The sequence below is a fragment of the Macrotis lagotis genome, chromosome X (assembly GCF_037893015.1).
Source record: "Macrotis lagotis isolate mMagLag1 chromosome X, bilby.v1.9.chrom.fasta, whole genome shotgun sequence".
NCBI classification, from domain to species: domain Eukaryota; kingdom Metazoa; phylum Chordata; class Mammalia; order Peramelemorphia; family Peramelidae; genus Macrotis; species Macrotis lagotis.
This window is the reverse complement of record NC_133666.1, coordinates 455,111,960-455,129,176: the sequence shown is the minus strand read 5'-3', so window position 1 is coordinate 455,129,176 and position 17,217 is coordinate 455,111,960. Positions and strand designations below refer to the sequence as shown.

The 17,217-nt window shown below is 33.7% G+C and overlaps 1 protein-coding gene across 1 annotated transcript in view; it reads left to right on the top strand.

Moving 5' to 3' along the window:
* MIB1 (MIB E3 ubiquitin protein ligase 1) overlaps positions 1 to 17,217 on the top strand; it is a 149,297-nt gene that overhangs the window by 40,836 nt on the left and 91,244 nt on the right. Inside the window, exons 5-8 of the mRNA XM_074199524.1 lie at positions 2,928 to 2,994; positions 10,572 to 10,776; positions 12,593 to 12,776; positions 14,579 to 14,723. Of these exons, the coding sequence (XP_074055625.1) occupies positions 2,928 to 2,994; positions 10,572 to 10,776; positions 12,593 to 12,776; positions 14,579 to 14,723 (601 nt within the window). The remainder of the gene's footprint in view (positions 1 to 2,927; positions 2,995 to 10,571; positions 10,777 to 12,592; positions 12,777 to 14,578; positions 14,724 to 17,217) is intronic.

The window sequence follows — 17,217 nt, the reverse complement described above, 5'->3', positions numbered from 1 at the left end:
AAAAATACAGATGATAAGAATGTTGGGTGGGGGAAAGGGAAGAATAATAAAGAGTCCTCACCATATTCTTTTGTTATATTTTTCTGTTGTTTACATCCAATTAGGAAGTTCATTGTGAATTCAACTGTCCTGATTATACATATACTGTGGGATGGAGGTCTGTTTGTGCAATGTTAATAAAATGCTGTATGTTTTAATTGAAACATGCTGTTATTTTCCTTAGGTATTCATGGAAATTTTCCTAAAGCTCATTGTTTAAAACTCCATTCTTAGTATGTCAGCTACTCCACCTTAAGTTTTTAGGACCTCTTTGCCTTATATCACCTACTCTCACTTCATATTTTTAGCAGTACCTTTTGTGTTAGCAAAGTACTGCAAGTGCTTACTACAATGCCTGGTATATAAATGTTTGTTAGTTGAGTCATCTATTCTGAAATAGCCAAATATTGTTATAAATAACTGTAATATATAGTAAAAATGGTGAATATGAAGAATTCAAGAAAATTTTGGAGAACTCATGAACTGTTTTCAGTCTAGAATGAGCAGAAGCAGGAAGACAGTTAACTGAAATCATAAAAATAGTATTGAAAGAGTTTGGAACTCCATTCAGCCTTGAACTTTGAGACCATGCTTATTCCAGCTGTTATCTGGTTGGCTTTCTCCTTGCCATATTCTCCCTACTTCTTCCTTTATCTTATTACTTTGAATATTTTAATAACATCATTGCTACTGTGCTACTAACCCCTGAACCTACCCATCTTCCATGTCCACCTCTCTGCTTTATCTTGTTGTTTCCTTCTATTAGCTGTAAGCTCTTTGAGGTCAAGGACTGTCTCACTTCTGTTTCTATATCCCCAGTGATTGGTGCGTGTATATTCTTAATGAATTCTTTTTGTTCCTTCACTTATTCATTCATATCTAGAAGGCACTTCCTTCTCCTCATCCTTAGCTTCCATGGATCACCTTTTCCCTGAAGCCTTTCCTGATCCCTCTAGTTGTTGAGTTCTTGCCCTCCTTAAATTAATTCAATTCACAATTTTATCTTTTTGCTGTGTGTATCTTTCAGTAGAGTGTGAGTTCCTTAAAAGTAATGACTGTTTTTGGTTTTGTATCCTCATCCTTAACCATTAGAAATGCTTAATATATTGCATTGGTTTTATGTTGGACCTCATCCAAGTTCACTTATTTTACTAGGACATTAGAAGATCATCATTAAGGAGGTCATTAAAACAGAACTATGAATGTCAAGGGCAATAGTATTAGACTTTGAGGTAGAGATTTTATATAGAAAGAAATTATATGTTAGAGTGAATTTATTTTCAAATTAAAGGATTTTTGTTGTTGTTTAGGCAGCAACTAATTAACCAAATATTATGTTGAGAAAGATTTTGAATAACCTAGGAGGAAGTTAAGGAAGCACGGGAGGGTACATAACCCTATTCCCCTATTAATTTCCTTTTTATAATGCTCTTTTGACTGTTGAAAGTATAGAGCTTAAGGAAGAAAAACTAGTTCCCTTTTCATTTAGATAGTGCAGTAGTCTGAGATATCACAAAAAAACACCCAAGTAGTGAAGTTGGTATTGACTGTGGCGAGTGGAATGTAACACAAAAATCAGATATTCTTTACTTGCTTAATCTGATAGTAAGTACAAATTGGAGACTTGTCATTATCCTGGGGGGAAAATTATTCATTTTCTCTTTAGGATTCACTTAGATGGCAATATTAAAAAAATGCTTTAATTTTTTTAGATGAATTTTTTTTACCTTTTTTTTTTGCTAGTTTCTTAAAAATGTTAAATTGAATGGTTTAATAGTAATTAAGTTTTTTAGAAGTGAGGAGAAATAACTAGGTGACATCAAAGGTTAGAGAAGTATAGTAGGATTCAAATTAGGAATTGTGAAATATAGGTTCTAGTGATTCTATTATTTGTCAGTTGCCTCAGGCAGGTCACATAGTTTTGTTAAATCAGGTTTCCTCATCCTGAAAACAAGCATTTCTTGGTAATATCTGCCTTGCTTGTGTCAAAGATTTTTTTCAAGTTGAAATGAGAATAGTGGATATGTGTGTGGTCATGTGCATGTGTGTGTGTGTGTGTGTGTGTGTGTGTGTGTGTGTGTGTGTGTATGAATGTGGAAGTTGTATAGATTTGTAGCTTTCGACATGGTTCAAAAACTAAGCTTTAGGTGAATATATGACATCAGTCTTATATTGCACAATAATTTTCTTTTTCTTTTAAGTCAGGAGATTTGTGGGATAAACTTGTATGTGTGTGTATATATATGCATGTATGTAGATATATGATGAGTATTCAGTAGAATGATAATTCATGACATTTTTAGAAGTGATTTTTTTTAATGTTGAGAATACTGATAGGTACCTTTTCCCCTTAATGTCTTTTCTTTGTTAAATGCTTCTTCCCAAAAGTTTAGTACTTAGAAGTCAGTTTTTTGCTTGAAGAAAATAAAAATGAATTTTAGAAATATTAAATAATATTATAGTCCATCTTATAGAGTGATCTATAATGAATTAAATCTGATGCTGATAGCTTGACTAAAATATAGTAACATAACTAGAAGAATCTATTTTTAAAAATTCTCAAAACTTTTTTGAAATTATGTAAAAATTATTTAATTCATTAGTTAATTTGGAATTGTTTTGGCAATTTCGCAAGTTGCTTTTTTGGATGGTGTTTTAGATGAAACAAGGTGTCATTCCAGTGTATTCTTAAATATATTTAATAGGCAGATGAGCATAGATTTAGAGCCGAATGATGCCTTAGAGGTCATAATATGCAATTTTGAAAGCTAAATTATGACTACTCTGAATCCAGAGCTACTCTAGAATTCCTTTTAAGTTTTGCATTGTGTATGTTTTTTTCATTGTTGAAATCACAGTTCATGTATGCGTTTTTATCTCATCTTTAGTCTGACTTGAAATGTGTCCAGGATGCTAAAGGAGGCTCTTTCTACAGAGACCACTGCCCTGTATTAGGTAAGTTAGTAGATAACATCAATTTACTGTAAGGAATTTTGTAAGGAATTTGACTAAGTTCAATATTTTAATTTTTATTAGATTAACAGTTAATACCTTTGCAGGCTGATTGTTTCCTAAAGTACCTTGTTGACCAATTTTTCCTGTTTATTAATTTTGGCCAAAGATCTTTTTTTATTTTTCATGGGTTGAAATAATTTTTTGAAAAAAAATTTTTAGCATTGTGTAAAATTCTAATAGGACTGCTAAGTAATTTAATAGAACTGGGGTATCAGTGGGGGATGGAGGCTGTGAAAATAATTACAGTTTTCAGATGGTAGGGAGCCAGATTAGTCATTTTTTATAGTATATAAGTTTGTTGAGTTCAGGGACTATTTTTTAAATGTTTGTCATTGTATCTAGCATAGAACTTTTTGCACATGGAGTAAAAATATATATACATTAGCTTTTTTCTTATCACTTACATTTTGACAAGTATTTTGAGAATTTATCACACTCTTAAAAGTTTTACTCTCTACTCTTAAAGCAACAAAATAGTCAAAACTAAGATACTGTGTAAACTACTTAACCACTATCTGTCATAGAGAAACTAACTGAGGTTTATTGATTTGCTTGTTGATGCAAATTGTGCCTGAACAAAATTTGTATCTCATATTAACCCTTTGCCTATAACTTTCTTTGCTTGAAATCAGTCTTGTAAAAATCCTGTCCTTTATGACTTCACATTCTTTTTTCCCTTTGCCCCCCTAAATTTCTTTTGAAATCGTTTTGATGATATTTGTCTTCAAAAAGTTTTTTTTCCAGTGAAAACTATTGAGATCGTATTTATTCTATCTAGTTGAGATCCTCACTTAGGCTCTTTCGCTCTCAGACTTACTTTTGTGGTCTCTTTACCCTAGAAAAGAACAAGCTGTAGGAGAAATAAAATTATCTTCTTTTGGGCTTTGTAGACCCTCATATAGTGCTTTAAGGTTTTCATATGTTACCTCCTTTTCTACTCATAACATGGTTACATTAAGTAATAGATGTGTTTTTATCCCATTTTACATAAGAAATTGAGATTCAGAGCCGTTAAATGACTTGTATCATTGTTACTCTCATTATTTAAAGCTTTGTTTCTCTTGGTTCTCAAGTCTGGTATTTTTCCTCATTATTCCACCTTGCGGTTTGTCTTTCTGAAAATTATTTTTTTATAATATGTATTACAGGGGTGGCTTGGTGGTGCAGTGGATAGAGCACCGGCCCTGGAGTCAGGAGTACCTGAGTTCAAATCCGGCCTCAGACACTTAATAATAATTACTTAACTGTGTGGCCTTGGGCAAGCCACTTAACCCCATTTGCCTTGCAAAAACCTAAAAAAAAAAAAAAAGATAATATGTATTGCAGTTATGCTACTGAAAATGGTCCATGTAATTGGTCTCTGAGATGTCCCATAATTTGTCCTCATAAATAGTCTCATAAAATTGTCTTTTCTTATATTAACAATAAAGACCATTTATATAGAAATGGTCCTAACTTACAGACCAGTGATGATCAAAAAGTTTCCTATACAGAAAAGTCAGTGTATTGAATGACCTTATCTGAATTCTCTATCTTTTCCTAAAATTTGCTTCTTCACGCAATTCTTTATTTTCAGGAAACAGAATTTAGGCAAGACCCTTTCAGTAAACTTTTTGGAAATGATTTCTTTAAAAACCTACTACAAGTGGTGTCATAACATAAGGTTGATTTGAATAAAAAATAGTTGGAACTTTGAGATATTATAACTTGAGTCATATTACAAGTAACAGGAAAAAGATTATTTGCTCTCAAGTTTTTTTGTAACTGGGAACAATATTAAATTTAATAGCTTGCCATATGATAATGCCCCACAACAATTTGCATTGCCTTTTTACAAAATGAACTAATTGGTTTTATCAAATATTTTAGCTCATTAGGACCTTAAAGAATTTTGTTTTTCCAATTCTTTTAAACAGTGCCTTTCTAATTTTGTCAGATTCATGAAATTAATTTTTTAAGATTTAGTAACTATATGAACTGATTACCTTGCATGGAGGTGGAGCTGGTAGTACTATTACCATCTATAAAAGATATCCTCCCAAGATTCCAGGTCTGACAGAAGGGAAAAATTTACAGAAAGGTTAGATAAATGGAGTCAGTGGTCATAGATTACTTAGTTAAAGTGAGAATTCAACAGAACTTCATTTCCTGCAATTTTAATTTTAGTAGATATAAGCAGTAAGAATTACTTAAACTCTTTTAATGTTGACTTTCTGTTTATCTCTTGTCTAAATTATAGTACATTTTTTATTTTATAGGCAACACAGTGTAGTGGATAGGGCCTTAGACTTGGAAGCAGAAAGACCTGAGTGCATATCTTTAGACATGAGTTATTTACTTGCTTTTTGATCCATGTTATTAATAATTTTATACCTCAGGTTTTTTTTTTTAAGGTTTTTGCAAGGTAAATGGAGTTAAGTAGCTTGCTCAAGGCAACACAGCTAGGTAATTATTAAGTGTCTGAGACCGGATTTGAACTCAGGTACTCCTGACTCCAGGGCTGGTGCTTTACTCACTGCACCACCTAGCCTCCCCTTACCTCAGTTTTTTTCACTGTAAGGTGAGGTTGGACTGAAAGACTTGCTGAGGTTCCTAATAATAAATTCTAAATCTGTGATCTAATCACATTCAAAGCAACATAGCTATCTTTTTTTTTTTGAGGAAGTTGAGAAACATTAATGATAATACTGGGGATCAAAATATGAACATTAGAATGGCTTATTTTTTTAATGACATAAATATTTTCATGAAAAACCAAACAACATAAAAATACATAGGACTAAAAATAAACGAGTCATTTTAGTTAAACTTCCTCTCACTCATAGTCCATGGTAGGAAAACAAACTTCCTTGGCATCTTAGATTTTTTTTTAGTACTCTGTGATGTTGACTTTTTATGAAAGAATCGATTTTATTGGTCTAAAAAAGAAAAAAACACAAACGAGAGATATTCAAAAGTTCGATAATAAAAGAATAACCTTTGGTGATGTGACTATAAGGAGATGTAGAAATTTCTTAATTTTGAGGATCAGGTATTTCTTCTCCAGGAAGGAATTATGTATGTAATAATTATTAGCAACTTAGGAAAACTTGGATTTATTGTTTTTGTTATTGTCCAACTGAAACCACAGTTTTGTAGTAAGAGAAGGAAAATCTGCTTCAGCCTTTTCCAGCATCTCCCTCTTTCCCTTAGAAGTCTAATAAATTAAACTGCATGATTTAGTGCTGTATTTCTTAATTTGAGCTTCTTGATTCTCTTTTTAGCAATGTCTTGTTTGTTGGATGTCAAGTTATAATTTCAATTAACCTTTTAGTGCTTTCAGATACTCAAATATTTCTGTTATGTAATGTTATTTTATTCTTACTACAAGATAGATAGATAGATACTGTTGTTATCCCATCTTTGTAGGTGAGGAAACTGGAAATTAAGGTTGAGAGAAGTGGCCTCCCTTGGTCACTTCATTGAAGAATGCATAGAGGAGTGGATTCCTGTTTTGAGATGGTATTGTAATAGTCCTAATGTTTGTAATAGCTAGAAATGAATAGACTAACACATTTGTCCCTTCAGTCTGGAGCATCTAATTTAACTTCCTCATTTATAGATGAACTTTAGGTCCTCAGGAGTGAGGAAGTGACTTGTCCAAAGCTACACATTTTGAAAGGGTTTAGACAGGAGAAAAATAAAAAAGACTATGTCAGATTTTTTGAATGTGGCAGATCAGTGGTAGTGTGAGAGACTAATAGGGAAGTTAGGAGTAGGACATATTTTGAGGGAAATGAAAGTTTACTTTGCTAATGGGAAATCCAGGTGGAATTATCAATAAGCAATTAGAGATAGGAATCTGGAACTTCTGAGAGCATTCTAGCTTGGTTGTAAAGAATTAGAGGTCATCTGTCTGTATGAAGATGATGAATAGAGTCATGGCAATGAAGGAGTCTGTCAGTAGAGAAGGATTGGGGGGAACATTTTAGATATAGTCTTTTCTTTTTCCAGTTTTGAAATTCTTCCCTTTTTTCCCATACTGAAGATGCTTAGTAAATAATTGTTGACTTTATATTTCATCATTTATTCACATTTTCCATTAGCATTTCAAAGAGAGTTCATAGGCTTATATTTTCAGACCAGTGATTTGATTTGTTTTGCTCTGTTATTAGTTGTTTTATAGGAGGATTTTTATGTAGTCAAGGAGAGGGAGAATCATTAGGAAATGACAGTGATGTGTGTACTAAAGAAAAAAATCAATAAAATGCTTAAGGCAGTAACAGCAACAATAGCAAAAAGAAACAACTCCCTTTTCTTTTGTTTGTTCCTTATACCTGGCCTGCTTTTCCCGGTCAGAGCCTTCCTATTCCCTTACAGTACATTAAATCTTTCTATTTATAGTACTTATGTTGCCTAGGGTTATGATTAAACACTAAACAATTATGCTAGAACACCTCTTCTGTTGTGGCCCCAGTGGAGGGAGTGTATGCAGGCAATGAAGATGCTTACCGTATGTTTTTCTTGCCTCCAAAGACTCTACCCTTGGGCCTGAGGCTTCTGTCTTTTTTACCCTTTGGAGGGTTTCATGGTACAGACACTGTCCCCTATGTAGGAGAGTAGCCAACAACTAGTAGCACTTAATTGGGAATCATATTTGGAAACAGATATAAATCAACATAAAATATCATAAATTAAACTTTTAATAAAAAAGCTTACATTTTAAAGTAACTTCCATTAATTACCTTGTACATCATTATGGAACTTTCACAGTAAGATCCTAGATTTCTCTTTTTTGTGCATATAATTGTAGTTTTTACATTCCATAGATAATGTAATTTATAGTAATTGATTTTAAATTTTAAAAAATATATCTTGTCATGGATCTCTCCATAATATGATGGATTAGTGGATGTTTAGAATATTTTTTACAGTGATTTTTTTTGTTTTTTTTTCTTATAAAAGAGTTAGAGTAGATGATTTCTCCTAATCATAAATTTTATAAGACTGGTAGAATTTGATTATAATTTAGAAACAATATTACTGTGAATACAGCATTGGTTTCATCCTGATGGGGCAATATATCTAATTGTTTTGATATTTTTTTTTTGGTAGCTTTTGTTTTCCTTACTAGGTCTTGTTTATGTAGGTATCTTTATTATTAATAAAGTCTTCTCATGTATAGACTAGGATTGTCATGTGGCTCAAATGGAGGTAGAATAGATATTTAGTCTTTTCTCTATCATCTCAGGTCAAAGAAGAATTTAATTCCTGTCAGGAGGAGAAGTGAGGTTAGGGCCAGATGCTCTCTTGTAGCATACCAAGCTAGTATTATATCTATTTGTTAATAGATATAATACTAGCTTGGTATGCTACAATATTAGTCTAGGATGTTTTCAGGCTTTAGCTAAACCTCTGATTTCTGTTTCTTAATGGGTGAAAGGAGGATCAAAGCTTTATATTCAAAACTTGATTTCTTTTTTACTAAATACTAATTCCACAGTGAACACATATAACAAATAGCAAAGAAATTCATCTATTCAAGGTGATAGCAAAAAAGAAGTCAGAGAAAATATACATAGGTGAATATATAACAGACAATATAACAGGGTGAAGGAACTCTTTCTTTGGAAGCAAGGATAACTCAATTTATCTGTTTCACTCAAGGTGAAATTTCCCTAAAGTTTCCATTGTAGCAAACTAAGGTTGCTTGCCAAAGAATCTTGTTTTTTAAGCAGTCTGAAGTATATTTGGTATCTTCCATCTTCTCTTTTGAAAATTAGAAGCCAAACAAACATGCCTATGAAAAGATTCTCAGAGAAGGTCTAAATGGACCAGAGCTTTCCTCTCTCTGTTGAGTAACATTATTTGTCTCTCACACAGGTATGGGTCATTGATTGACCTTTGAACTTTGGGAATCAGATTACAAAAATAAATTAGTCGTCAATTGACTCCACAAATGTCAGTGTTTTGAACCTCTGAATTTGGCTAAAATCTTAACCAAATTTTTTCTGGTAATTTTGTGGTATACTGATTGTTCCTGAGTTTTAAGGGAGTGCTTAAATAATTTTTTCTTAGTTTTATCTCTAATCTAGTCTTCACAGTACCAAATTATTGTTCCTAAAACACCACTCTGATGATTTCTTCAGCGATTTCCTATGATTAAAAAATAAAAAATACCAAGTCAGTTTTTGAAGGCCTTCATAATTTGGCACTCCCCTTTCATGTTTACATGCTTCTTGATTTGTCAGAGTATTTGGTTAGCTTTTGCTAACATTTAATCTGTTCCCTTGAACAGATTGGCCTCTGTGTTTTCAGAGTACTCAGTCTTCAACTCTTGCAATCCCTAGATTCTTTCAAGATGCAGCTCTGTCTTTAAATTACCTTGTATAACTTTTTATTTATTTATCTGTATACATATTCACTAAGTCTCCTGAGTAAACTGTAAGCTTGTTAAGGGTTGGGACTGTTTTTTGTTTATATCTTTGTATCCCTGGTGCCTGGAATAACTCCTTACAGATAATGGGCACTTAATGTTTGAATTGAACTGAGTTAAACTCGTTTGAATCTAGTTACTTTTTTTTCATTTTTATTCAGTGATAGATATTTTATTTCTTTTAAAGATTTTATTTTAAGTTTTACAATTTCCCCCCTAATCTTACTTCCTTCCCCCACCCCCACAGAAGGCAATTTGTCAATCTTTACATTGTTTCCATGGTATACACGAATCTAGTTACTTTTAATAAATAAGCAAAATAAATTTAAGTTTTAGGATCTTAAGAGATATTTTTTTTCAAAAATCTGAATTTAGACAATTTATTGTGAAAAGAATTCATGTTTAAGATTTCTTTAATATGTTAGCAAGAGCTTGTCTGAAATATGTGCTCTAAAACATTGTAAAACGTGGACTAAAAGCTTTACAGAAAGGAAAGCCAAAAAAAAAGAAATCAATGGAATAAATTATGTGAGTTACTTCCAGTTAACTCTATTTTGTCTCATTTCCCCTATATCCATCTACTTATTTTGTTTTGTCAATATAGAGTAGCCTGTGCAATGTGTAAATTTAGGTAGTGAATTTTTTTTCCCCTCCTTCTGTCTAGTATAAATGATTTCAGGAAAAGCATGACTTTTTTGAAAAACAGGAAAATTAAATATTTGATTTAATCATCTCCTATTTTATTTTATTTTTATTTAATTTTAGGTTTCTGCTTGGCAAATGGGGTTAAGTGGTTTGCCCAAGGCCACACAACTAGGTAATTAAGTGTCTGAGGCTGGATTTGAACTCTGGTACTTCTGACTCCAGGGCTAGTGCTCTATTCACTGCACCATCTAGCCACGCTCCCCCCCCCCCCCCCCGTCTCTTATTTTAGTCTGAACTGATTGAACCTATTCTTTTTTAATTACAAGGAAAAAAACCCTTCATTGGAGGTAGGAGTTGAGAGCAGTTGCTTGACATAATCATGATAATTATGCTTGTTATAATTCAGTGGTTATTCTGATGACTACTCCCTTCCTCCCCCCCTCCCCCCCAATTACAGGTGAACAGAATGGCAACCGGAATCCTGGTGGACTACAGATTGGTGACCTAGTAAATATAGATCTTGATCTAGAGATTGTACAATCTTTGCAACATGGGCATGGAGGATGGACTGATGGCATGTTTGAGACTTTAACTACAACTGGAACAGTTTGTGGTATTGATGAAGATCACGACATTGTAGTGCAGTACCCGAGTGGCAATAGGTTGGTGATACTCAATTTTAGATAGTGACACATTTAGGATATGTACGTAAAAGTGAGAAAATAAAATGAATGTAACTAACAAGCTTATGAAGGCCAAGAAGAATTTAGGTTAATGGGGAAAAACTGAAAGTACTCCTCTTTAGAGGGGGAAAAAATAAACCAAAAGGGAATCTTGCCTCTAACTGTGGCCTTGGGCAAGTCCTTTGACCTTTTAATATCCTAGACAGTTCTCTAATACTGGTGAACTACGTTGTTAGAGGAAGTTTCCTTATACCAATAAAATTATAAGTCTAGTCTTGCTTTCTATCCTTAAGGAAAGAAAAAAAGATTTTTTTAAGACTAATCAGGAATCAGCAAAGAAAGCACTGTAAATTGTATCATAGAAGACTGCTCTGAATAAGTAATGTTGTATCTTTTTATGTATGTTTGTCTATTATTAGAAAACTAATAGGAATGTGATATTTATGAATTAGAAAATGGTTCTGTTTAGCTTTGTTATGGTATTAAGAGTTGAATATCTAATTTTGGTAGTCACATTTTGAGAAGTATGATGACTCAAAGAAGATAGAAAGATGACCAAGAGAGTGGTGAGAGAGATTAAATTAAAGAAATTGTAAGTAAATTGTAAAGAAATTGTGAAGTAAACTAAGTTGTTTAACCATGACAATAAAATTAAAACTAATTGCAATACTTTTTATTCATTAAAAAAGCAGTTATTTTGATCTGCCTTTGCACAGAAGTTTTAAGAACATTATAAAAGAATAAAAGCAAGATAGTGACTTGTCCATAGGAAAAGGAAGAGATTAATAACAATCTTAGTAATACAAAGGGATTTGAAAAGTACCCTGTGTACATTCTCTCATTTGATCCTTATAACACTGATGATGATCCTAATAACAATAAAGATAATATTCCATATTTAGCAAATATATATTGCAAATGGCAACTAAAAGTTTAATGACATACCTAGGGTAACATGTGTGGGGCTAGAGAGAAGTCATTTTTTGAATTGGGGCCTTGACTCTAATGCAAACACAGTATTGAATTATGCTATGGATTATCATTATATTAAGGGTTATTCACATAGGACAATAGCTAGTTTCCCTATTTTTCCATCTGTGGGCAAAGGAATCTAGTTAAGTGGTTTAATTATTATAAGGACAATGAATTACTATAATGAGCTACTTAGGGCATTTTTATTGTGGGAGCAAAGCTAAGGGACTTGCTCAGTAATTGGTAAAGCTCTGAGTCAGTCCTTTGTCTTCTGACTGTAGATTTAATGTTCTTATAATTCTACTGTACTACTTCCTTGTATAACTGTTAGCTTCTAGTAGATCATTATAGTTACTTTCTAATTCTGATTTTTTTCTTAATAATTTAAGAATTATAGTGTATAGATACCTTGAAAAGATACCTCTCTCCTTCCTATTTTTGGAGGATGTCTTGTAAAACTTGTGTTGAAATCTGTCTGATGGTAAGATGGTAAAAGGTTAGGAATCAAAATACTTTGTTGTAAGCTACATTTTGCAAACCACAAGTTTTGTTCTGGTGAGTTTCAAAAAGCACATGTGAATTGTTTTTCGCTTTATAATTTGTTTTTCTTGCCTGTTTTCCTCTTGTAAAAAGATCATTATAATTTGTTCCTTTAAAAAAATTAAAATATTTTGAAAATATTTTGAAGATTGACTTTAAAGATACTGACATTTAAAACTTTTTCTTAGCAAACTTATTGTTTAAAAAAAGTGGTTCAACATGAAAAAATACTTTTTTGAGGAATTAAGCATAATATATCATTTTTCTTATTTTTATTTTACAGATGGACCTTCAATCCAGCTGTTCTCACTAAAGCTAATGTTGTCCGAAGTGGGGATGCTGCACAGGGGGCAGAAGGGGGCACTTCTCAATTTCAAGTGGGTGACCTTGTTCAGGTTTGCTACGATCTAGAAAGAATTAAGCTTCTACAAAGAGGTCATGGTGAATGGGCAGAAGCAATGCTTCCTGTAAGTATATAGAAATGGGAAATTTGATTAGGTGAACTTATTTGTTATATTTTATTTAGATTTGTAAGCAGATTCTCAAAATCACAACAGTGTAAAACTTTACAGAGTTGGATCAACTTTTATGTATTCATTCATTCATTTGTTTATTGGCTTTTATAAGGCAGTGGGGTTAAGTGACTTGCTCAAGGTCAACACAGCTAGGTAATTATTAAGTGTCTGAGTCCAGATTTGAACTTGGATCCTCCTGACTCCAGGGCCTGTGCACTATCCACTGTGCCACCTAGCTGGCCCAAAACAGAGCGTTTAGTTTTTTTTCCGGTTAAGAGGAATTAATGGGGGGGGCAGGGAAAGGAAAATGGAAAAGTTAAATTTCCTTCCCTGAGACATTACATCTAATTGCTTCACTTTATAACAATAATAATGGCTCAGATTTACTCCCATTGTACATAAAAGAAAAATGAAGCTTTGAGAGATTAAGTGATTTAACCATATTCTTACAACTACTTTAAGTATGAGACTTAGAATTCATAGACTACAGATTCCATCCCCTTCCACTCTGCTTCATTGACATCTAGAGATGGCAAATAGAAAAGATAGAATTTACTGTAGTCTGTGTAAGATCATTATAAGTTGACACTTCACAAATAATTGATTCTATTTTTGAAAGGTGTTCTGGAATCCCTTCTGTTACTATTTACAGTGAAAATTATTCTATAAATTTTTACCCTAATGAAGTGTTCTCATGTTTTGGAGAATCAAAAGTTTGATATAGATTCTACTTTGTGATCCTTTGTGACTACTAAACCTCTCCATATTTCATTTGCCCACTTCCCCACCCATGGGGAAAGTCCTTGCATGACAATGCCTTACCAGAATGCTGGGAGGAAAGGATTTGGTAAATCTAAAGTGGTATAGAAATGTGAATTAAGAAAATAATACTTCTTTCTTTTTGAAACTGCATTGCTTAAACATTTTCATGTATTCCTAAACATAATTTTTCAAGGTTTTTAAGCTTAAGTTTGGTTAAAAAACTAGCTATATGTTCTGCTTTGAAGATGAGTTTTGCTATAGGGCAAAATTGTTGGATATGCTAGTAATTTCTTTGATACGGTAGTTATATCTCTCCAGACATACTCACTGTGTGGTGGTTTATGAAGTGAAGAAATATTGACAGTTAACACAATGACGTCTCAGTATTTTTCCCTTCAAGACAAGGCTTTCAGTCATTGTGATTTCATTCTTTTAGTAGTTATTTTACTTGTCTATTTTATTAGAAGATTTCTGTCAGTGTGTTTTCACTTTAGTGTGTTTTCACTTTTTACTTTACAGCATAATTGGCCTTTTATGATGTCTTCCAAGAAATATCTATTTGTATAAACTGAATTTTATTTCTTTATTATGGATTTTTTTGACTAATTGCCCTAATATTAAAAATGGGTTGTGTTATCTTAGTTTTTTTTAAAAAAATTCAGTATAATATGTTAAAGGGAATTTTTTGTGAAAAATGGTAGATTGAAAATTAAGAAGATATTTTTGTTACATTGTTTCATTTTCTGAAACTTCAGTAATTTGATTTTATTTCTTTAATGAGATATTTGAATAAAACTACAGATGCTAATTTCATATATTAGTACATTCTTACTATTTATTTAGTTTACATAGAACCTACTTAAGCAAGATTAGTATTATTTCTTTGAGCTAGAAACTAAGGCATCATTTTAAGAATATTAAGATGATAAGTAAATCATCTTGTGATAGTTACTTTATATATGGAAGTTATTGCTCTTTGTTTTATCTTTAAGACCTTAGGCAAAGTTGGCCGTGTACAGCAGATTTATTCAGACAGTGATTTAAAGGTAGAAGTTTGTGGAACATCTTGGACATATAATCCTGCAGCTGTTTCCAAGGTGGCATCAGCAGGATCAGCTATTAGCAATGCATCTGGTGGTATGTATTTTTTTAAATTATGGTTTGTTTTTTAGAGATAAGGTATACTTTTAATTATAAATAGTAAGTTACATAAAGAGTTTGGATCAACTACTTTGTTATTTGGTACTCTATTCCTGTTTCTCTTATTTTAATTAGGTAGTTTTCTTTAAGTTGGTAAAAATCATTCTCTGGCAGCAATTGATAAATAAAAGTAGATGGAGGGAGTATAGTAATGTGTACAATTTCTTTCCTTTCTTCCTCTAATTGTTTTCCTCTTAAATAATTGTTTCTAAGAATTGGGTAACAGAGAACTTTTTTTGTTGATGAGTGCCTATAGGGGCTGATGATATATTGATTCAGATTAACAGTAGTAAGAATTACCTGTGAAAATAGCTTATGGAAGTGATAACCCTCTAGTTAGTTATGCCTTATTTTGATTCTAACAAAATAGACAATATATTTAGAAATTTATCTTTAGAAATTAGGATTTTAGGGGTGGAGCCAAGATGGCAACAAGAATGGATCTTGTCTTAGGCGCTCTCTCATAAAACTTATAAGCTAAATTTTCGAGAGACAGAACTCACAGAGGGACACAATGAGGCAGTTCTCCTACTCAAGGTAACCTGGAAAAGAGCAGAAAGGCTCTGCTCCCCGGGGTCAGAGGGGTGGCGGGCCAGAGCGAAAGAACTTCAGCCTCTGGGAGGCAGCCCCAGGGCGCTGGAAACTGCTGAGCCGCCAGGGAGTTTCTGAGCTACACCCCAGGGAGCACCGGGTATAAATTGGCTGAACAGCAGGGGGACCTCTACCACAGCAAGCATGTGAAGTCCAGCCCTCATGGCACACAGAGAGCAGCATGGCCACTGCAGCTGAGTTCCAGGAAACAGAAGCAGCCGGAGCCCCCAGGGCATGAGCCCATTGAACCTAGGGAGGGGAGTGAAGAGAGAAACTGCAGAGCTCTGTCCCTCTGCCCCTGGAACAGGACTCTGGGGCTCTGAACACATTCAGATCGCAGTCTAGGCCCCCCCATAGAATAACAGGCCCCTACCCCCCACCTCAGCCCCATGGCAAAGGGGGGCGCTTATGGTCATTCACAGACCAGGAGGGAGGACAGAGCCTCACACACTGAGACCCTTGTGGGAGTGTCCCAAAAGCTCAGGAAGCACCCCAAAACAGGCTAAGTCTGGGAAAATGAGCAAGCAAAGAAACAAGAGGAACACCATTGAGAAATATTTTGCATATGAACCCAAGAAGGATCAAAACACTCAGTCTGAAGATGAGGAAGCACAAACTCCTTCATCTAAAGACTCCAAGGAAAACAGAAATTGGGCTCAGGCTATGACAGAGGTCAAAAAAGACTTTGAAAATCAAATGAGGGAGTTAGAAGAAAAACTGGGAAAAGAAAGGAGAGATGCAGGAGAAACATGAAAATGAAGTCAGCAGCCTAATCAAGGAAATCCAAGAAAATGCTGCAGAAAATAGCGTGCTAAAAACCAGCTTAGGTCAAATGGATAAAACAGTTCAAAAAGTTATTGAGGAGAAGAATGCTTTAAAAAGCAAAATTGGCCAGATGGAAAAAGAGATAAGAAAACTGAGAACAAATCCTTCAGACAAAGAATGGAACTCGGGGAGATTGATGAATTTACAAGAAACCAGGATTCATTACTTCAAAACCAAAAAAAATGAAAAATTAGAAGAAAATGAAACATCTCATTGAAAAAACAACTGATATGGAAAACAGACTTAGGAAAGATAATTTAAAAATTATTGGAATACTTGAAAGTCATGATCAGGAAAAGAGCCTTGAGATCATTTTCAAAGAATCACTACAGGAAAATTGCCCTGATATTCTAGAAACAGAGGGCAAAATAGAAATGGAGAGAATCCATCAATCCCCCCGAGAAAGAGATCCCAAAAAACCAACCCCTAGGAATATTTTAGCCAAGTTCCAGAACTCCCAAGTCAAAGAGAAAATATTACAAGCAGCCAGAAGGACACAGTTCAAATATTGTGGAGCTGCAGTCAGGATCACACAGGACTTAGCAGCAACTACATTGGAAGCTCGTAGGGCTTGGAATACAATATACCGGAAGGCAAAAGAGCTTAGAATGCAGCCAAGAATGAACTACCCAGCAAGGCTGAATGTCCTCTTCCAGGGAAAAAGATGGACTTTCAATGAACCAGGGGAATTTGAAATGTTCCTGTTGGAATGGCCAGAGCTGAACAGAAGGTTTGATCTTCAGATACAGGACTCAGTTGAAGCATGGAGATTGGAGGAGAAGGGGAAAATATGAGGGACTTAATGATGATGAACTGCATGTATTCCTGTATAGAAAAATGACACTGATAATACTCATATGAACCTTCTCAGTTAATAGAACAGGTAGAAGGAGCTTTTATAGTTGAAGCACAGGAGAAAGCTGAATTTGAAGATAAAATGTGGTGTAAAAATGGAGTCAATAGAAAAAAGGGAAATGTAATGGGAGAAAGAAAGGAGAGGGGGAATAGGCCAAGA